The sequence below is a fragment of the Actinia tenebrosa genome, unplaced genomic scaffold (genome assembly GCF_029948245.1).
Source record: "Actinia tenebrosa isolate PJP-AT-01 unplaced genomic scaffold, QUT_ActTen_1.0 PGA_scaffold0__85_contigs__length_37466705, whole genome shotgun sequence".
Taxonomy (NCBI): Eukaryota; Metazoa; Cnidaria; class Anthozoa; order Actiniaria; family Actiniidae; genus Actinia; species Actinia tenebrosa.
In genome coordinates, this window is record NW_028292569.1 from 7,965,206 (window position 1) to 7,987,110 (window position 21,905).

The 21,905-nt window shown below is 38.4% G+C and overlaps 4 protein-coding genes across 4 annotated transcripts; 2 read left to right on the plus strand and 2 right to left on the minus strand.

Moving 5' to 3' along the window:
- Positions 1 to 2,934: 2,934 nt before the first annotated feature.
- Positions 2,935 to 10,902, plus strand: LOC116289959 (kynurenine formamidase). The gene is made up of 7 exons (XM_031696915.2): positions 2,935 to 3,801; positions 3,922 to 3,994; positions 4,722 to 4,819; positions 5,409 to 5,487; positions 8,454 to 8,586; positions 9,396 to 9,500; positions 10,352 to 10,902. Exons 1-7 carry the CDS (start codon positions 3,750 to 3,752, stop codon positions 10,382 to 10,384), a joined length of 573 nt encoding a protein of 190 aa, XP_031552775.2. The 5' UTR covers positions 2,935 to 3,749; the 3' UTR covers positions 10,385 to 10,902.
- Positions 5,768 to 7,646, minus strand: LOC148913378 (uncharacterized). The gene has a single exon (XM_089028565.1). The coding sequence runs from the start codon at positions 7,416 to 7,418 to the stop codon at positions 5,958 to 5,960; it is 1,461 nt and encodes a 486-aa protein (XP_088884691.1). The 5' UTR covers positions 7,419 to 7,646; the 3' UTR covers positions 5,768 to 5,957.
- A 328-nt stretch (positions 10,903 to 11,230) lies between the features above and the next one.
- On the plus strand, positions 11,231 to 19,733 carry LOC116289952 (glutathione reductase, mitochondrial). The gene is made up of 14 exons (XM_031696908.1): positions 11,231 to 11,463; positions 12,544 to 12,570; positions 13,586 to 13,674; positions 14,336 to 14,405; positions 14,941 to 15,073; positions 15,397 to 15,451; positions 16,134 to 16,233; positions 16,322 to 16,408; positions 16,672 to 16,827; positions 17,434 to 17,475; positions 17,658 to 17,727; positions 18,111 to 18,242; positions 18,641 to 18,774; positions 19,476 to 19,733. The coding sequence occupies exons 1-14, from the start codon at positions 11,305 to 11,307 to the stop codon at positions 19,623 to 19,625; spliced, it is 1,404 nt and encodes a 467-aa protein (XP_031552768.1). The 5' UTR covers positions 11,231 to 11,304; the 3' UTR covers positions 19,626 to 19,733.
- Positions 18,565 to 21,131, minus strand: LOC116289956 (PI-PLC X domain-containing protein 3-like). Its single transcript, XM_031696911.2, has one exon. It carries the CDS (start codon positions 21,123 to 21,125, stop codon positions 20,127 to 20,129), a length of 999 nt encoding a protein of 332 aa, XP_031552771.1. The 5' UTR covers positions 21,126 to 21,131; the 3' UTR covers positions 18,565 to 20,126.
- Between the last annotated feature and the right edge of the window lie 774 nt (positions 21,132 to 21,905).

Below are 21,905 nucleotides of genomic sequence, written 5' to 3' on the forward strand. Positions count from 1 at the left end.
ATTGAGCTTGGGTTGCCTGTGACCTGATCTGGAAGGAACGGATAGACACACGGTGGACATCATGTTGGATGATATACTAACAAAAGAGACAATGACGGATCTTTTGTTAAATTCATCCAACATGGTAGCCTCCTTTGCAGCCGCTGTGAGGCGCTTCCGGTTCCCGTCATTCCCAGTGGTGGGGAATGACGGGAACCGGAAGCGCCTCACAGCGGCTGCAAAGGAGGCTACCAACATGGCGGCTGTGAAAACCATCAATTGAGTTGAAGACGTCTGGAAAAAAGCTCCAAAATGACCAGCAAACAAGACATGGACGAGGTAAAATGCCTAAACCTGGCTCATGTGTTATCTTCTGTTGCATTTTATAGCCAAAAACTATCAAGAGTAGCTGTTGAAGCTTGTTCTGGATAAGATTTATACTTTGGAGTCCAGTCACTAAATGACCGTGAGCTATACTAGCCAATTTATTTATAAGCAAACCACCATCTTTCCAAAATAACTGGATTTTTTTGAAAAGTAAGATAATAAATAGAGGATATTACATGGCCTCGCGGAGATACGGATTTTATCTTCGATTACGTTGAAGTGGCATCTTGCGAGTGAGCGCAGCTCAATCGTAAGATATTCTCAAGCGGTCATGTAATGCTCTTTTTAATACATATTACATAAAATCTGTGTAATATGTAAATGACCGCGATGATATCATTAATAACTTTTGTCATGTAAACAGCACATGGCTTCCTGGATAAGAAGGAAAATTTTAAAAGCTCTGATATTTCTACCAAGGATTTTTCATAGTGAGAAATCCAATAATGACGAAAAAGAGATATGCTCATAATATAGACAAAACAAAACAAAAAAAAAAAAAAACAACGACAACGAAAAAACAACAAAAAATCGATTAATTATTCATATAATCTAATTAATTTTCAGGATGTGGAGAACGAATATACCTGTAGTCGTTGGGTGAGGGACATACCAGTGGACCTTGCTCTTTCTACCTATATCAATCAGTGGGCTCAAAGTATATAATAATTTAATATAAATGTTTAGAAAAAATACACAGGTGATTATTGAAAATCTGGCACGCTGATTGGTCGAGAAACTCACACTATCACACGATAATCACCTCCAGCGATAATTGCTTTGTTGTTGTTACCACAAAAAATGTGTCTTTTATCTTCTTATTTTTCTTTTTTTTTTGAAAGAATCACTAAAACAATCATTTGCCTCAGCCTCAGTGAATATCGGGGAATATTTACCTCGCCGCTCGAAGACTCACTTCTCGGTAAATATTCCCCGATATTCCCTTCACCTTCAGCAAATAATTGTTAAGCATACTGTATAATGGAATAACCTATGGTTTGACAATGGAAAACATTATCTTCAGCTTAAGCTATATTTATACGATACAGTGACTTCTAAAGCAAGAGAGAGCTTTGATGTGGAGCTAAACATTTGTTATGGGAATAAAGAAGAATGCACACTTGATGTTTATAGGACAAAGGAAACACTGCAGAATGGTAAAGCATAGAGTCTAGAGTTCTGTGTTGCTCAGCCTTGGCCAGGGCCCGGTTGTATGAAGCCTGGATAGCGCTATATGATGGATAAATCCTTATCCAGTGGATAAGTCGATGCTGTTATGGACACTCTTTATCCATCGTATAGCGCTATCCAGGCTTCGTACAACCGGGCCCAGCATGATAATGAGTTGCAATAAACCGATGTCAGGGGCCTAGTCAGGATTCTTGGGGGGCCCAAAACACATTTTTAGAAAAAAGTCCCTTAATTCACAGTTCCCTACACCATCTTGGATGGTAATCATGCCTTTACAATAAAGTGAGACAAAGGTGAGCTTGCAATGATAGAGATGTGAATAATTGTCCAAGCTGTTAAAAAAGGTCTCTATCATTGCAAGCTCACTGTTCCTCTCCCTTCAATGGAAAGGCATTGTTACTTACCTTTCAAATGGCACAGGGAACTGTGAAAGGGACTGTTGGTAAGCTGCGTGAACTTATCACATGACTACTTAGGTGTTTAGGTTTCTACAGCATGAGGATGACCCCCTGGCTATGCCACTGGCTGTGTTGCTTGATTACAGACTTATTAACTCAGGTTTAGCCTCGTATCAGTGTCAGAATATTCACAAATACCAGCTGTAAAGTAAAGACTGCACAAATTCGACAATACAAACACTTTGAAATTCAACTGACCTTGACTGGAACACGTGAATATTCTGTACAAAGTCAAGGCTAACCCTGCACAACAGAGAACTTGGAATTGGAGCTTTAGTATTAATCATAGTAGAATATATATCAAAGGAGGATCCAAATAGGCTGGATAGGCTGGCTGGCCACCCCTTTTGGGTCCTAAAAAGTGAATAAATATGAGAGTAATGTAAGATTTAAAAGGAAGCCATATATTGGCCAGCTTCCTTGGTCATGCAGCCACCACCATCATTAAAATCATATACCCTGGATCTGGCGTTGAATATAAAATGATTACAATGATTATCTTGTAAGTCATAAAGGATTATCATTGTCAGATATTATAACCTCATCATATATCTCTGAAAATACTTGCTCATTTATAAATTTATTTCATGGTATTATTTTTTTGTCACACTCAACAGCAGCAGTATTTATATTTTTTCATGGTGGTTACTGGCAAGAAAGCAGGCAAGTAGATTACTAGTATTAGCTTCCTGCGCAGGCTACTCCATACATTCTATATTCTCTGTTGGGATCCCTGTATTAAATTTTATGGCTGAGAAGAACTAGGGACGAGAAAGGTGGAGGAGTGGGGACGAGGGAGGGAGAGAAAAAGCGAGAGGAGTGGCATCTTCTCTTCTTTTTCTCCCTCCCCGCCCCCTTCCTCCTTCGTCTTTTTGTCTTCGCCAAAGGAATCCCAAGAAGCAAAAAGAGCCAATGAGATGCCTGCGGAGGAGGCTAGTAGATTATACTAGTAATAAAAAAAAGTCCGAACTCGGACCCAGTTTTATCGACGTGCGCGACAAAGTCAACTCGAGCAAGTGGAATGAAACTGGGGAGAACTGTAACAAGGGGTGCTTAATACCATTTAAACCAATCCATCCGGCTAGAAATTCGTTTGCAGGAAACTTGTAATTCCAACGAATGGTACACGTGTCTACCGGAAGAACTGAAAAGAGCGGGAAAAGTGGATAACCTCAATCGTAATGACACGTACCATTCGTTTTCCAACCGGAATGTCCGGTTAATTTCCGGTTAGATGGTGACAGTTAATGGTAGGCACCCAAGATCTTGGAGAAAGGATAGGAGTAGGCTTCCCTTTCCTCATTTTTTTCTTGTTAAAAAAACAGAAACAAAGGGACTCTATGTCAAGAACGAAGGGTAGATCCAGTGAGCGTTTGACAAAATAGCAACATACTAGACGCAACGACAGAGAGGAGAGCAAAGGCAACATTCTTTGGAAGATAATTTCTAACGAAAGAGGGAACAGGGTAACTTCATGCAGCTCTATTCTAAAGTCGCACCTGGAACCTATTTCAGCCCGTATGGATCTTGCTGTACGTAGCCTGCGTCACATCCGAAATTTTCTTCGTAAATACGATATTTACGAAGAAAATTCCGGATGTGACGTAGGCTAGCTGTACGTCGTGTAATCCTGTCAACTTCTGTCCACCCCCTTGACGAAAAGTTCTGGTTATCAAACTCACTTTTTTTTCTTTTCGTAGTAAGGACGAATATGCTCCGCCAATCTTTGCTGCTATGAGAGCGGCCGCATTTACTGTTATGGTTGAGTATCAATTAGCGCCAAAAGGTTAGTTTTTTTAATGGTTCTGGTTGCTTGGTGCAAGTTGCATGGTGCATTAATTAATCATCGCCAAAACTTCGCCAGTGGAGTCTTTTAGACTTAGCAATTTTATGATTTTATTTTCAGCTACGCTAGATGAAATCGTTGCTCAGGTCAAATCTGCCGTTAAGTTTGTAGCAAAACGATTCCCCGAATCACCGTAAGTACTACTGATACGAGGAATTTTTTCCAAAATACTGGCACATCTCAAGATGGGGTCGCGGTAATACACTCGCCTCTCACCTTTGGGTTCTCGGGTTCGATTCCTGTACTCGGCATCACATGTGAATGAGTTTGTAACGTCTCTCCCTTGATTCAAGATTTTTTCTCGCGAGTTCTTATGTTTTCCTATCTCTGCAAAACCTAACGAGCTAAATTCCAATTAAATTGGTGACTTAGCCATGCCTTGACTTTGATCAGCCCAGAGGTCGTTCCAGGGTGTCAAGCAAGTGCAAAAACGTCAAGAAGATTGTTGCGCTTTTGTACGCACGCAACAATGCCTTATTTTACTGTTCTAACGAATTTGTTATTTATCAATGTCGTAGTTTGTAATTTGATTCTGTTCTATCGTTCTTATTGTCAAACGTCGAACTATACATGAGCCGAACCTAATGACATCAGAAAAGACCGCCTAGTTTCCAATTAGGTTCGGCTTATCTGAAGTTCGACGTTTGACCTGAGCCTAAAGCTACGGACACACAGTGCAACATTGCTCGCAATGTTGCATGCAATTGATGTTGCGAGCCATGTCACACGACGCAATTTGTTGCACGCACAATGCTGAAGTAGAAAACTATCCTACTTCAGCAACATTACCTGCAATTTTGCGCGCAATGTTGCACCGTGTGTCTGTGCCTTAAGGAATCTGTTATTAATTAATGTTGTAGTTTATATTTGTGCGGGCACTCAGCCGGAGCTCACCTGTCGGCCATGATGATGATACAAGAATCTTGGGAAGATGCTGATCTGCCTAAAAGGATCAAAGGTAAAGATTATAAGGACAGAGCCGAATTGATGATCAGTGACTATAGTAGAAAGATGAAATATCTATTTTCTCTCACTACTAAAAAGGGATATTTATTTTCATATGTGAAGATATTACATGATATCTTCACGTGTGAAAATAACACTATGGGTAAGATTCCTTAGAAATCACATTAAATAATAAAAATTCAAAAAATTGTATTTCGTCGATAATTATATATCATATATTCGCTGCGCTCACTCGTAAGATATCAATCAACACACAAAGATAAAATCCGTATCTCCGTGCATCGCCCCATGTGAGGGAATCCGGAATCCGGAATCCGGAATCCACGAAATTTTAGGCTTTGGAATCCGGAATCCGCAATACAAAAGTTTTGGAATCCGGAATCCAGACCCTTGGAATCCGGAATCCAGACCCTTGGAATCCGGAATCCAGACCCTTGGAATCCGTAATCCAGACCCTTGGAATCCGGAATCCAGACCCTTGGAATCCGTAATCCAATGAATGCCTTTGCTCGTGCCAATTCAAACTGGCCACGTACTTATCTCGTTAATGTGTTGGTGATTCCTTCTTGTCTTTTTTTCAGGAATGTGTCTTGTTTCTGGAGTTTATGACCTACTGCCTTTACTAAAGACGACTATCAATACAGCAGTAAAGATGAACGAGTGAGTAAATGAGTAGAAAGGTTTTCGTTTCTGTGGGAAACATATACGACACTGAGTTACAGTCCGTACACGATACGGCATGCCGTAGCATTGAAACGGCTTCCCATAAAAATGGTTATCGTATGAGCGGGAAACATACGGGATCCAACATACGGTACTGACTTTCAGCACGTACACGGTGCGACCTGTCGTAAAATTGAAATGGCTTCCCATAAGAAGATCATAAGAATGGTTATCGTATGAGTGGGAAAAATACGGAACTAACTTAACAGTAATGATGAAAAGGTAAATTATACACCGTGAAAAGATGAAAAAACTTACTGACGTTTCGGACGCTAGTCCTTCGTCGGAGTAAAAGAGAAAGAAGTGGTAGAAAGGAGGGTATATATGATAGAATAAGACAAAAGAAACCAATGAGAGCAAGGTAGGCAAGGAAACAAAAACAAACAATCAAAAGACAAAAGAAAAGGTTAGTTGAAAATAAAGCGTTCATTAATCCCGTTGGGACTAAGAGTGCCCAATAGGTGAATAAGCCGCATTTCTTTGGTCTTGCGACAATCATTGTTGCCGTTAAGCAAAGAGAGACCGAAAACAATGAAGTCAGAAAGAGAATGGTTAGCTAGATTAAAATGGCGGGAAACTGGTTTGGTGGGATCGTTATTGCGAATATCATAAAGATGATTGCAAATGCGATCACCAAGACGGCGGCCAGTCTCGCCCACATACAAAAGATTACAGCGGGTACATTTAATACAATATACAACATTAGAAGTGGTACAAACAAAATGGTCAGTGATTTTAACAGTTGATTTAGGACCGACAACAGAAGTGTGAGAGACTATGTGAGGACAAGTATAACAACGTTTACGAGAACAGCGAAAAGTACCAGGTTCTTTGTTAGAGGGAAGAACTCCCTTGACCAAGAAAGAACGGAGATTACGATCACGTTTATAGGAAAAGAGAGGGCGGTTGTTGAAAATAGCAGAAGTGCGAGTATCAGAGTCAAGCAGAGAAAAGTTGCGGTTAACAATGGGTTTAATGGAAATGTTAATAGGATGATACGTAAGAGTGAAAGGAATGCGGTCATTAGAGGGACGAGTGTGAGGAGTGAGAGCGGTGGTACGATCAATAGTAGAAACTTTACGAATGGCGCGATCAATAACATGAGCAGGATAATTACGCTTAAGGAAGAAGGAACGCATCTCAGAACATTTAACAGAAAAATCAAGATCATCACTACACAAACGACGAAGACGAAGAAATTGCGAGAACGGAATAGCGTTAAGAGTGTGCTTAGGATGAGAAGACGAGTAGAGTAAATAAGAATGAGAGTCAGTAGGTTTGTAATGGACACTAGTGCTAAGACGGTCGTCATTAACACTAAGCAAGATGTCAAGGAAAGTGACTGATGTTTCACTAACCTCCCACGTAAAGTCTAAGGCAGGGTGAAAAGAGTTAACAAAAGAGATGAAAGAATCTAAGTCATTACGCGAACAAGAAGTAGCACCAATACAATCATCAATATACCGTCCAAAAAACTCAGGTTTAGGTCCAGTATATTGTTGAAAAACAAGGTTTTCGATATAACCAACAAACAAATTGGCATAACTAGGGCCCATCTTAGTACCCATAGCAACACCGTTTATCTGCCGATAATACCGATCACCGAAAGAAAAACAATTAAGAGTAAGAACAAGTTCAGCTAAGCGTAACAAAGTGGGAGTGCTGGGCTCGAGGACAGGACGAAGATCGAAAAAATGCTGAAGAGCACGAAGGCCCTCATCATTAGGAATAACAGTATACAAAGATTTGACATCCATAGTAAACAAAAGCTTAGAAGAGTTATCAGGAAAGCGAAAATCATTAAAAATACTAAGAGCGTGATTAGTATCCTTAATATAAGTAGGTAAAGACTGAACAATAGGCAGCATGAGAGAATCTAGATAGCTAGAGATGAGTTCGGTAGGACAACTACAAGCAGAAACAATAGGACGGCCAGGGTTGTTAGCTTTGTGAATCTTAGGAAGAAAATAGACGTGAGAAGTACGAGGAGTAATAACAAAAAGGTTTTTAGCAGTGGAGGGTAAAGAGCCATCAGAAATGAAAGAGTTAACAGTGTCTTTAACTAATTTTTGATTGTCAGGGGTAAGATCCTTATCCACTTCACGATGAAAATTAGTATCAGAGAGTTGACGTAAAGCCTCCTGTTTATACAGGTCAGAACGCCAGACAACTACTGCACCGCCTTTGTCAGCGGGCTTAATAACAATGTCAGAACGATTACGTAATTGACGTAAAGCCAACCACTCGTCCTTAGAAAGATTAGAGTAACTGAGTTTACGGTTAAGATTGACATTAGAAATATCACGGCGACACTTATTGACAAAAAGATCAAGAGAAGAAAATTGTCCCTCGGGAGGGACCCAGTTAGACTTACGAGGACAAAGGCGCTCAAAGACATCACGTTCACAGTTAGAGTTAGAAGAGTCGGAGAAAAAAGCTTTAAGGCGAGTACGGCGAAAAAAAGATTCAGAGTCTTTCTTGACCTGAAATTCATCAGATTTCTTAGCAAGAGGAACGAAGTTCAAACCCTTGCTAAGAACTGAAATTTCAGAATCAGAAAGAGGTAAATCTTCGGGAATGGTGACAACGGAATGACTGAAGACATGAACTAACTTACAGCACTTACACGGCACGACATTCCGTAACATTAAAATGGCTTCCATTGTCTTCCAGTATCTCATCCAATCACACGGATAAAGTATGATACGATACGGCTGCAGTATCTACTAAGGAGGCAGGTGTATGGAAATGTCAAAAGCGACAATGCGTGTGGCACAAGATGAGACTCCGTTTTTATTGATAGAATCAAATTTTTAATTTAGCTTCAGTGTTAGCCTGTGCAAAATCTAACTCTTCTGCCTCTCGCGTTACCAACTGACATTAGCGATTTGATTGTTGTTCAGGGAATCTGCTAAAAGAAACAGTCCTGCTCTTCAGTTAAAGCTGGTTCGACCGTCCCTTAGATGCCCTGTGATTCTTCCTGTGGGCGAATACGAGTCACCCTCTTTGCATAACCAATCCAAAAGCATGCTTGAGGCAAGAAAACAAGTTTGGAATTCTCTTAGTAGAGTGCAAACCATATATCCGTGAAATAGCACAACAACTAAATCGCACTAAACACAAGTATTTCTTTCGTTTTCAATTGCCCTATTTCACTATGACGTCACTGCTTGTTTATGTGGGGATAGAATCGCCAAATCCAATAGAAAATTCAACAAAATTTGCTCCTAGCGAAACAGTTTGATCTAAAATGGCCTGGTTTTCAGATATAATATGTATTAATATGTACTAAAAAATATTTTGAGCGTTTGCTGGCTATTCTACTTCTCTTCGGCGTGGATTGATACGGTTTTTAGAACAATTTTCGGTGGATTTGCGTTGATTTGACCCCCTCCGACGACCATGATCCTTTGCGTTAAAACAATAGATTGTTTTGATGTGACGTCATAGTGAAATAAGGCAATTGTTTCATTGGTATGCTATCTAGTGACTTTTTTACGTATGTATGGTACGCACTCCCTGTGTTTTGTACTCTAAATACTCAATAGTTAGTAATATATCCTCACTGAAGCCATTATCACGTCGCAGTATGATTAAGTTATGGGGCGAGATCCGCGACGATGATGAGGCAAACAGCAAGAATAGGGAAAACGAGAACACCACCGCCACCAGACTTAGGGGTGGGTGAGTGGGGAAAAATTCGTACTTCGAAGGTCCAAACGACGTTATGCAATGAGTCATGTGTGTTGACTTAATTTATACTGCTTGGTCATAATTTATTCAGTGAGAATAGTCCTACTAATTATCTACTTTATCTCACAAGGGTCAAAATTTCTTTTGTTCAGATTCTAAAGTCCCATGGCATGGAATGCAAATACTTTGACATTCCCAAATGCGATCACTTCTCCATCTTATCGAAACTGACCAGCGCTGAGTTTCAGCTTTCAAAGGTAAAACCTACTTTATCTACAGAAAATTGCGTTCCAAGCAACTAAACTATTTCCCAGCCTTCCTTCCTCTCACTCTCCTCTTAGTTTATTTTATTTCATTTTTTTCCACTTTTTACAATTGCAACTAGTTATGGGTAAATACGCACAAATGAAAAAACTGGTTGAGGGAAATATTGAACAAGACAAAAGTCCCGAATAAAGTTCCTCCAACATAAACATTTTACAAATACTGAATACTAATGATAAAAAAAACACACACAAAAAAGCCAGCAATACTGATATATATACATATTCAAATGGTGCAAATCCTATAAGCTACGAACAATACGTGGTAGTTCAGGGGCGGCGGAAGCTGAAAATCTTTGGGGGGGCACTTGCAAAAAAACACAACAATAACTTAATAACAGTAATAAAAATCGAATCTATGCATTTATATTTCATGTGAACCAATTTGTTGTGATAGTCCAGGCCCCCCAAAACATTTCGGGGGGGGGAGGGCACATGCCCCGTACCCCCCGGTTCCGCCGCCCCTGTAGTTCATTCATGAGCGGTTTTTAGAACAGATATTTCAGGTTCTAGTTCTGTCGATGTCAAAATGTCAAAGTCGGTTCAAAGACCCAGGTTCCCTCCTCTCTCCCATGCCAGGCCCTTTCAGACCCTTTCCATATGCCACTACAACACAGACACACACCGAGAAAGCAGAAACCTTCCCCAGAAAAGGGAAACCTTCAAGCGCACGCTGATATACATCACTACGCTGTATTTATTTTGCGATGGCTTGCGCTTGCCAGTTTGGAGACCCTTTGCTCGAGAATTTTGAGCTCATATAAACGTTTTTCGCTTTTTTGTAGGAGTTGTACCAAATGTTAACTGAGAAACATTAGTGAGACATTGGACAGCCAAGTTCTACCAGCGACTGCTAACTTAACTGTGCAAAAACTGTGCAGAAAGTTTCTATTGTTTAATACACTAATATGGCTTGAGTGAAAACGCCCTATACAAGCTTATACACGAGATTGTGGGAGTACAAAATTGAAGGGGAGCTCAACTTCTCTCTGTCACCCAGTATCCATCACCCAGTATCCATCACTGATTACAACAGAACTTTGTATCCTTCCAAGCCATCTTGGGTACATTTTTCTTGTCATGCCTTTATCCAAGCCATCTGGGGTAAATCTCAATCCAAGCCATCTCACGCCCTTTAATTCCTTATTCCTATGCGTCCACTATGGTCTATGATAATTTTTAACGAATTTTTCTGATGCGTCCATCCAATACATCTCGTGTATCTTATTCTGATGCGTCCATCCATTGCAATTCAGGGTGGGGTGGGTTGATAGGGGGGAGCTTATTGTTACTCACCACACCTAAATCAATAAAACTGCGTCTATTATAAACCATTGTTTCCACCTTGTCGTAAATGCCTTGATTTTTGAGAATAGGATTTTCTTTCCATGAAAACAGTTTGCAGATTTGTAACCGCTTTATCCTCTCCCAGTGAACGTTTGCCTCAGATCTCCTCGACAATATTATCACAGGAAGCCCAAGCAAAGACCAGAAGTATAAAGGTTAAAACTCATGGGAGTAGCTCCAAATCGCGTACAGAGAGAAAAAGAATAGCAATAAAAATTTAAATGGAAAAATAAGTAAGCTAACTACAAAAAAATATTCTTGCAATTTATACAACCACAAAGGTTACCTTGCTTGGGCTTCCTGTGCATAACGTTCGACCCAAATTTGACCTGAGAATCTTACTGGAGTAGAAGGGAAGGAGTAGAGTAAATACGGCATATAACACGGACGAATGCGTTTTTCAGTTCGTTTAATGATGTCTAGTGCAGTCCGTGCTTATGATTACCTGGTTATAGGCGGTGGGTCAGGAGGAATAGCAAGTGCACGAAGAGCTGCTGAGTTTGGCATTCGAAGTGCTGTTGTCGAACATGGACCCCTTGGGGGAACTTGTGTAAGTTTGTTCATGTATTCATAAGTTTGTTCATGTATTCATGCTTTACGTAAGAGAGATATAGGCTTACTCAAGGCTCGTGGAGTATGATCAATCGTTGATAATTTTGATAGGGCAAAGATATGCAATGTTTCTGACACGTTTGAATATGGAGTCCCGAGGGAGGTGTAGAGAGGGAGTTTACAGTACGAGTTTCAAAATATTTTATAGTAAATGGTTAAGTTTAGCTGAGCAAATAAAGATTATGATTCTTAGCTTGTAGTTATTTACTGTTTTTTGGAGCGCTGTTATAATATGCAATCGCTATACTAAGGGGATTTCAATAATTTCAAAAAGACAGCGAAGAGAGGTGACTAAGAAATTTTGATTGTAAGAGTGAATCAAATCATGCTCATGCAAGCAGCAGCTATATACTGCAGCCCTCATAGTGTGCTAGCATCAACTACTGTACCATGCACATTGAACTTATTTGGCTGTAAAAATTCAGGTTTTTTTCGTTGTAGTTGCTCACTTTTTCCATAAAGTATTTCCGAGTCAAAGGATTAATGAGTGAAAGTTTAATAAAACTGCTTTGATCTCAGCTATCAGAATATGTTGTGCACCAGTGCTTCTTGATTATTTGCATTAAAATTAATACATCTTTATCCTTTGCCCACTTGTTACGCAAGCAGATTGGAATCTGAGATGTAGTAAACAAAATATGAGGTGGGAGGGGAGGGAGGGGGAGAGCCTCTCTACCTCTGTTTCCTGAGAAGAAAAAATAGTCATATGACTAATGTTTGTTTTTGGGGTTCGCTAGTATATTATTATGCAATTTAAAAAAATTATTATTAGATTTTTTTTTATAAACCTCAGGCTATATAAAATTGTATGTATCAATGCAATAATACTAATTCAAAATAACTTTTCAGTTGAGACATTGAAGGACTTGCTGATCTTCATATCTATACACTACACCCTCTGGTGATTTTTATACTCCCCCACGCACTAACAACAACACAATTGCAGTTTAGGGACTAGTTTCGTCCGTTTATTAGGACCTTTTCAACCTAACTGTAAATTCTCATTTTATCTACATAGGTCAATGTTGGATGTGTCCCTAAAAAGGTATGCTTGTCATTAATATTAACAGTATAAAATTTCATAAATCAATTGATGAAAATATGTTAACCTTTTGGTGCTACATTATTTAGGTAAACAAATTTTGTATCTGCAATTCTCTAGAATTGGGATTCCTTGGGTATCCCCATTACTGATTTCTATTCACCCCAATGGTAGTCTCCCTCGCATCCGTTTTTAGTGTCGGTCGTCATGTAAGGACGACCGACACTAAAAACGGATGCGAGGGAGACTACCCCAATGGACCCTTCTCTGATTTATTGTGGATGCAAGGCTAACATAAAAATTGAAAAGGAATCACACTCTTTCTAGATGGAATTTGTGGCATTTCTTTTGTATTTCCGTGTAAACCTCACATTCAAGATAACTTTGAGAAGGGTTTTATATATCCTTCACCTTTTTCTTGACCAACCAGAAGACCTTGATCTGTTCACTCTCAACCCCCAGAGCCCTGTCATTTAAACTGTGCATGCTTCTACAAAGTGCCAGAGGCACTGGGAAACTCTAAATCTCAAAAGCTGTGATTGGTAACAATATTTCTTTTTGCAAAAATAGATAGAAAAACCTTAACTTGCTAGCTCCCTTGCAATAAAGGATTATGATTGCATAGAGAGTTGAAAAAATGGCAGTGCAGCTGTAAAGCAAAAAAACAGCATTTTTCAGGAGTAAAGTAAAAAACCTTGATCAAGGAATCACCTGCGCTAGCTAAAAATTAAATTTGAGCATACACATGCATTATGAACCAGTTCACCACATTTCTGGCTATCGCAGACTAGTAGGGTCTCCTAGAGTCTTCATGGGATTTCATTAAGCATACACGGTTAGAATGACAGGTAAGTCAACAAGCCAGAAGACCTTCTGTAAGTTCATACCAGGATATGATCCACATGGATCCCAAAAATACAGTGTTGCATGCAAAGAGAGCTAAAACCTGTGTTTATAATGTTAAATCAATTTTGTGTTTATTCTGTTTGTTTTGTTTTTGTCTATTTAACTCATACAGATAATGTTCTTGACTGCAATGCATGCAGAGCAGCTTCCTGACTTGAAAGATTATGGCTTTGATGTCAATTATAACAGTTTTGCTTGGAAGTAAGGGAATTATATGAGGAAATAACATTTTTATTGGTGTTTCTAGAGAGTTTCTAGATCCCAATTAATATATAGGACAAACAGTGTTGAAGTGTAGCTATAGCATAAATTTCTACCATAGAACAACATTTGCTTCTTATTAGCTGTTTTATTTTTGTGTCAATATGCTGCTATGCCTTGATCTAAAACTAAATCAGCCATGCATTATTGAAAAAATAGAAAACACGTGCGCATGCTGGTGTGCAGTTATAAAGCAGGAGGGGGTTGGCAGCAGTTGCGTAGCAGAGTGCTTCTCAACACTTCTCGGGTGTTCTGCCAATCCCCAAGTGCTTTATAACTGCACGGCGCAGCATAGCAAGCGAGTTTTTTTATTTCTTTCATAAAATACAAATTATAACTGTTATTCTGGATAGGAATTATGCAACTGACAAAAGCGTGCTGTGTGCTCTCATAAAGCACACGCTCCCAACCAATCAGAACGCAAGATTCATTACAGTTATTTTATAAATATCATATGGCCAAGCACATTTTAATTCTCATGCCATGAGTGGCTGTGTGACGTGGGTACCTAATTGTTTATCAGGCATTTATAGAGTTTAGAACTATAATTATTGACAAAAACTGGTTCTATAGAGTTATTAATTCATCAAATATTTTGTAGGCAAGTAAAGGATAAAAGAGATGCTTATGTGAAGAAACTGAATGGGATTTATGAAAACAATCTTGATAAGGTGCACATATATTTATTTTAATCTTATCTATTATGCATGTGCAATAGACCCTTTGCATGTGATGTCAAAACATCTGGGGGACAAAACAAAAGAATTCCAATCTCCTGAGAATTGGAACCTATTGTTTTGTCCCTCAGATTGAGCTGCATTCCAAAGTGCTGCAAGGGGTCTTTACCAACACTAGAAATCGTCATTCACTAGTAATCTGACATTATTCACTAGAAATCGTCATTCACTAAATATCGTCAGCACTAGAAAGAGTACCTTTACTTTAATTAGTAGCCCTATGACACGAATATTCATTATGTCAGGTGTTATATAGGCCAAAAAAACTTTAGTTGAAAATTGACAAATTTACAGACATTTGTATGTGGACTTGGGGTATGCATTTTTATAGCTATTGCTGGTATAGATTATGTCACTGTTCATTAATATTTATTTGATAATAACTCTGTAATAATTATAAGCAGTTATAAATCTGGTAACTCTAAATCATGTTACCTATTCTGATTCTGTAAACTTATTTTATATATAGGCGAAGGTTGATTACGTCAGAGGCCATGCTTCATTCAATGCTGATGGTACTATTCAGATTGGCGATGAGGTGTATTCTGGTAAACATGTTCTTATCGCCGTTGGTGGGCACCCATCAGTCCCCAAAGTACCAGGTATGTTATCTATATATATCATCCCATAACATTGAAAATACACAGCCAATCAGAATAAGATTAGCTGTCGTATCTTTAATGTTATTGCACTTTTACTTCCCATCAGACATTGCAAGCTAGGTGTATTTTCCAATGGTGCATAAAATATAGTTATCTAAATAGCAATTCGATTACTTTACCTAACTTTGATCAACTGAAGGTTGTTTATTCAGGATATAAATAACATTTGAAATTTTCAAGAGGTATTCAAGGGATATCTACACTTGTGATTATGTGGGATTAACAGCCAACAATTAAAGTACAATGTTTTAATTTTCTTCAAGGTGCTGAATATGGAATAACAAGTGATGGATTTTTTGAACTTGATGAGCTGCCTAAGTATGGAATGTGCTGGATTGTGTAGTTCCAAAAATTATCCATTCTCCACCCCTCCCACCCCCCTCCATGAAGGAACCTCTTTAAGACCAGCCCACCTACCCCCAGAAATTCCAATTTTCTCCCATGCTAACTCTGCAAAAAAATTTCTTTCTCTGATCCCCCTCCCCCACTCCTTGGAAATTCCAAATTCCTCTGTTGGGGGGGGGGGGGGGGGGAGGTTTATTTCTGGAACTATATGTTGTGCATTAATATTTCATATAGCATGGGGAAAATGGGTTATATATGGATTAAACTGATCTCATCCAGTTGGGCTACTAGACTATACCTGTAGTAGCATAATCAAAGAAATCTGAACCCTTCCTTGGTCTTTGTTATTTAGACCACAAAGTGGATCTTACTTCCAAGAGACTTTTCTGAACCTTGTTCCCATAAATCCATAGTTAACATTTATTTTGCATATGCAGTAAATATAAAAAAGTGCTTTTTTTTCTATACTGCAACAATAGATTTTCTTATGCTCAGCTTTACATTTAAGCACTTGAGAATAAACCAACTAAACAAAGGTTTTTTATTCTCACAAGAATAAGCATAGTGGCTGCGTGAGAAAGAAAGCCAATGGGTTATTTTACCAAGTCTTCCAAAATATACTTTCGTTTGATTAAACCATTTTTTTTCGTTACAGGAAAGTTGCAGTCGTAGGTGCTGGTTACATTGCTGTAGAACTAGCTGGTATACTGAATGCTTTAGGCTCTAAGGTGTCTCTCTTCATCAGGTACAGCAAGGTATGAACAACATTATGATAATGAAAACTCTTTTTATCAATGCATCAATGTCTTTGCATTCCTTGTTTATATCCAATGTTTTTACTAGGTACTCAGAAATTTTGACAGCATGTTGAGTGACAAACTCACAGAAGAGATTGTTGCTTCTGGCATAGATCTACAGACAAACATGGGGGTAAGTAGTAATCCACCTAGAACTTGGTATGTTATATTCATATCTGCTGTTTTTGTTGCTTCTGCTGCTGATGTTGCTGCTGATGTTGTTGTTGATGCTGCTGGTAATGCTGTTGCTGCTGTTGTTGTTGTTGCTGTTGTTGTCATACTGCAAACCTGGCTTTATTGCCAATCTAATGGCCATTGAGCTTGAGGCTGCACCAGATTTTACAGTTTTTTTATTAACTTTATAATTTGTTTAAATAATCTCTATTAATTCCCCAGTTAAATGAGATAACCAAAGATAGTTCTACTGGTCTGCTAACCATCCATGCTACAAACAACATTAAAAAGAGCAAAGAGGATCTTTCAGGATATGACTGTTTGTTATGGGCTGTAGGTCGAAACCCAAGCACTACAGATTTAGGGCTAGAAAAAGTGGTAAGTGGTATAAGCTCTTTATTTCAACCACTTTCTATTAGCCATTTGCTCTTAGGCATAACATTACTGCAGTTTTCCATACTTCTGTGAAATTGGTAGTCGTGAGCTGCACACTGAAATTTAAACTTTTCACTGCTGTCAATCAAAAATGATCAGTTGCTACCTTTTATATTCTTGATATATGGTGGCAGTGAAAATCCACTTTCAAAACAAGCTGTTAAGATGTAGGAGTTTGAAGAATATCAAAAAACCGTAGTAAGCCCTTTTTGAGCCTCCAAAAATTGCAGTTATAGAAGAAACTTTTTATGGCATTTACAATTCTAATGCATAACCACCATTACATGAATAAATTAGCTTGTTTGCTCTCTCCTGTGCTTCTAGGGATCTATTGATCTGTCTTGTGGGAGTTTGTTAGTTGAATCTTGACTGGCTTAACTTGACATTGTTCAATTACAGCTTATAAATGTGAATAAACGTGTACTTAACATATAACCATGTAGGTTCGTTGATTTCATCTCTCTTGCTGGGAAATAAAACGTTCCCAATGTATTAATGCCAGGAAATCGATAACTTTCAATAACTGAACTTGGATTTCTTTTTTTTTAGGGAATAGAAGTTGACAAGAAAGGCCATATTGTTGTCGATGAGGTAAGATCAAATTCCTTAAAATTTCTCTTATTTTTCAAAGGTTAATATTTCATTAATTCTTTGATTAGTTTGTTTAGAAATAAAAACCTCTGGCACATGAATGATGAAAAACCTGGTTTTAATTAAACTATAATTTTTGAGAACAAATTTGTAGTGGTTGAGATCATTCTTCACTTTTTTAGTTTCAGAACACCACCAGACCAACTGTTCATGCCCTTGGTGATGTATGTGGCAAGGCTCTCCTCACACCTGGTAAGAAACAGACTTTTTTCAATAATAAAATAAATCAAATCCAAGATTGCTTGATTATTGTTATATTAATTTTATTGTTATTTGTACATTTCTAGTTGGTGATTATTGACATTTTATACTAAATTTTATTTATATATTTAATTTGTGACTTAAATATATCTGATATTTAATATTTATTGACATGTTTGTTATGATACAATATCTTAAATTTATTGACATTGTCGTTCCCTTGAACAACCATTATTTTTTTCCTGATCACACCATAACATACCCTTCGAGCCGAATCTTCCTTTTACCTTCTCCACAGATGAGAAATAAAGGAGACTCCACAAGCAGGGTAGCCATAACATAGTGCCTAATTGAAGTTTTCTTTTCTTATGCAGTTGCCATAGCAGCAGGGCGTAAACTAGCTCACAGGTTATTCGATGGCAAGACAGACTACAAGCTTGACTACACTAATATTCCAACTGTGGTGTTCAGTCACCCTCCAATTGGAACTGTGGGCATGACAGAAGGTAAGTGATGGACTACTTTGACAATTTAATGCCCATCTTCAATTGCAAGGCATTATAAGTCACTCAGAGGACAAAACAAAAAGATGGTGAATTGCCAACTCCAACATATTTGAGAAATTCCCTCAGTTGTGGAACTGTCCATTTTTAAAATTTAACTCTTGTCAAATTGTCTTGTGTTGAACCGTAATTGTCAATCGAGGCTATTGTAACGAAGCTTCATTATTTGCCTCCTGGATGACCAATTATGCCTTGTGATAATGTAGTGTATTATGTAGTAAGAAAATTCACATTAATAAACTTAAAAAATAAAGTTTGCAAAGGATTCTGGTAGTGGTAGTATATAGTGGTGTAATTAATGCAAATAGGCTATCATAGTTTGTTTTTCCATTGCATTGCAGAAGAGGCTACAGCAAAGTACGGAAAAGAAAACCTTAAAATTTACACTTCAGCATTTGTAAACATGTACTATGCTATGTGTGAAAAGAAACACAAGACCTACATGAAGCTGATTTGTCTTCTTCCTGAGGAAAAGGTAGGGCTTGTTACCAACAGTTTACAGCACAAACGTTTAATCCATTAAACAGTACTACCAGTAGCTATGTACAGGGCTTAAAATAATGGCCAAACATCAGACAATGTCTGCCCATAATTGGAACTTGTCAGGTCAAATCTTCATCTTGCCAGCCATTTTGACTAGTAATGTTGAGCCACAAACTAGTTAAAATCAAGCTAAATCTAATTTGGCTTGTCATCATGACTGGAGACTCATTGGTCATTATTTTAAGTCCCAATTTAGTGCTAAATAGCACTTAACAATAATAGACTTTTAGTTTGTACTGTTTCTTGGATGAAGTGTTAGCACTCAACCCATGTATTGATATATAATAGATCTTTTTAGTTTGGTAGCAATGTTTTCCCATTTCAGACCGTGTCATTCTTGGAGTGATATTTCTTTGTTTAACGGTTGTGCATCAGAAGACACATGAATATGGATGCAACTCAAACAAACAATATTATTCTCAAGAGAATGACATGTAGTATGTACACTTTGGCCTTCTTTCCAGACATGAAGAACATCTGCAAAGGAGGCTATGTACACTTTTGATTGATGGCAAATAAAAAACCATTCCAAATTTAAACAATTTGAAACAGCCAAGTTTCTATGTGACTGAATATTGCTGCTATTAAAGGCTTCTCTTATAACATGTTTTACTTGTGTTTTGATGTTATCAGGTGATTGGTCTGCACATTCTTGGTCTTGCAGCTGACGAAATGTTACAAGGCTTTTCAGTGGCCATAAAAATGGGAGCAACGAAAAAGGATTTTGACAACTGTGTTGCTATTCATCCTACATCAGCAGAGGAACTGGTCACCCTGAGGTGATACTCTATATGTAGCATACTCATTGAATGCCTTCATTTTAATCTGCAATATATAGTGTATACTATGCCATGCACATCTTTGATAATGCCAATAAAATTTGTAAATTAAGGTTCTACTCCATTTTTCTCATTCTCATCAAGGTTGCCACCATGGTAATACACTTGACCCTCTGAGGTCTGGGATTCAATTCTTTCATGTATCATTACATGGATAGAGTTAAATAAGGGCTCTCCCTCGATTTGAGGGTTTTTCTCAATCTTTTCCTGGTTTTCCTCCCTCCACAAAATCTAACAAACAATTCTGATTAGATCTGTGAGCTAACTGTGCTCTAACTTTGATCAGCCCAGAGGTTGCTCAGGGTAAGGATAAAATTTGAAGGTTGGAACATATTCTCTAAATGAATTTGTTAAACTGTTATGCAAAAAGCTGAAATAAGAAATGTTGAGTTCCATATTCAGGCAGTAATCTAGATACTGCGATAGCATCCAAAGGCCATGGCTCTTAGTAAAAATAATTCATACTTATTACAGTGGGAATAAACTCCCCATAATCTACAAAGTCTGTAATAATGATATTAAACTTGTGAATCTTACTGTCGCACAAAGCTTTCAACCAGCCAGTGAAGTGAAAATTGCACCTGAGAGCCAGACATTCCTTCAGGGAACCTGACATATTTTGGATTACAGTTGATGTCTGGGGAGTTAGCACACCCTGTGTTACATGAAAACAACTGGCAGAAAGCTCAGACTTGAGGCATTTTTCATTCAAAAATTTCAACAACTCTTTCTTGTCAGAGACGTTAGCCCACGGAGAATTAAGGAAACTTGAAGGCCAGAAACATGGATAGCAAGCAGTTACATCAGAATTGTGGTAGAAAATGAGAACTTTTTCTTCATTTCCCCACATATCTTGTAAAGTGAAATTCATATTGTCATCGCCAGGTGCTCGCAAAATCTCAGCAAACATCCCAAGAAGGGTATCTGCTAGCCTTTGATGAGCCTCGCTATCCATATTGTAAAAATGGTTAAAATCAATGAAGACAATTTCTTTAGGGCGTTCGCTGACGAATCTCTTGATGTCTTCCAAGACTTCAAACACCGAGCATCCATAGAGACCATGGACAATTCTTAATTCATTGTCTTGTGGTCTAAAAGCAACTCTTAGGTCTAAATACCGAACCCCATTCATTAACTGTTCGTATATATTCAAAGTTTGTGTTATAGACCAGCTGCAGATAACAGATTTAGCCGGTCTTCCAAATACTGTGACGAGGTTCTGGATCGTTTGGGGCTCGTCTGGACCTACCTCGAGCGACTTGTCCAAGAAAAATGCCCCTGAATCGTGAGATCCTGGAATTACTAAATCATTCACTAGGCAGAGCTGTTTCTCATTTGGTAAATTTTCCATCCACCTTGAGTAATCGTTGTCCATTAGGTTAGAAACTTGCACAAAAGCCATGTTTTGCAGCTCATTTCCGTCTGTCGACCGGGATGCAGCCATCTTTGATTTGCTTTGCCCTTTTTGGTAATACGTTCATGTTCTATATACACCAAACTGCCAAATCGGACTATATATTTTTCTTGTATTTATGTGATTTGGCATCATTTGCTGTCATTGGGTGTCATTCCCCATCATTCGCCACCATTCCCCTTCATTCCCGTCAGTCACCGTCATAAGACATCTCACTATCTTTGACCATGATTGACCATGATTGACATTCATTCGCCATCATTCACCATCATGGACCATCATTCACCATCATTCACCATCAGTCACCATCATTAGACATCATTCACCGTCATTAGACATCATTCACCATCATTCACCATCATTCACCATCATTCACCATCATTCACCATCATTCACCATCATTCACCATCATTAGACATCATTCACCATCATTCACCATCATTCACCATCATTCACCATCATTCACCGTCATTAGACATCATTCACCATCATTCACCATCATTCACCATCATTAACCATCATTCACCATCATTCACCGTCATTAGACATCATTAGACATCATTAGACATCATCGACCATCATTAGACATCATTCACCATCATTGACCATCATTGACGATCATTGACCATCATTAGACATCACTGACCATCATTCATCATCATTGACCATAATTCACCATCATTGACCATCATTGACCATCATTCACCATCATTCACCATCATTCACCATCATTGACCGTCATTCACCATCATTAGACATCATTGACCATCATTGACCATCATTGACCATCATTGACCATCATTAGACATC

What these genes read in the sequence shown, in the direction of transcription:
- LOC116289959 (XM_031696915.2), top strand. Translation starts at nt 3,750, where the DNA reads ATGAGAGCGGCCGCATTTACTGTTATGGTTGAGTATCAATTAGCGCCA. An exon ending in ACAGCAGTAAAGATGAACGA is followed by an intron (nt 5,488 to 8,453) that starts GTGAGTAAATGA and finishes ATTGTTGTTCAG; the next exon opens with GGAATCTGCTAAAAGAAACA. An exon ending in CTGAGTTTCAGCTTTCAAAG is followed by an intron (nt 9,501 to 10,351) that starts GTAAAACCTACT and finishes GCTTTTTTGTAG; the next exon opens with GAGTTGTACCAAATGTTAAC.
- LOC148913378 (XM_089028565.1), bottom strand. Translation starts at nt 7,418, where the DNA reads ATGCTGCCTATTGTTCAGTCTTTACCTACTTATATTAAGGATACTAAT.
- LOC116289952 (XM_031696908.1), top strand. Translation starts at nt 11,305, where the DNA reads ATGCGTTTTTCAGTTCGTTTAATGATGTCTAGTGCAGTCCGTGCTTAT. An exon ending in ATCTACAGACAAACATGGGG is followed by an intron (nt 16,409 to 16,671) that starts GTAAGTAGTAAT and finishes TTAATTCCCCAG; the next exon opens with TTAAATGAGATAACCAAAGA. An exon ending in ATTTAGGGCTAGAAAAAGTG is followed by an intron (nt 16,828 to 17,433) that starts GTAAGTGGTATA and finishes CTTTTTTTTTAG; the next exon opens with GGAATAGAAGTTGACAAGAA.
- LOC116289956 (XM_031696911.2), bottom strand. Translation starts at nt 21,125, where the DNA reads ATGGCTGCATCCCGGTCGACAGACGGAAATGAGCTGCAAAACATGGCT.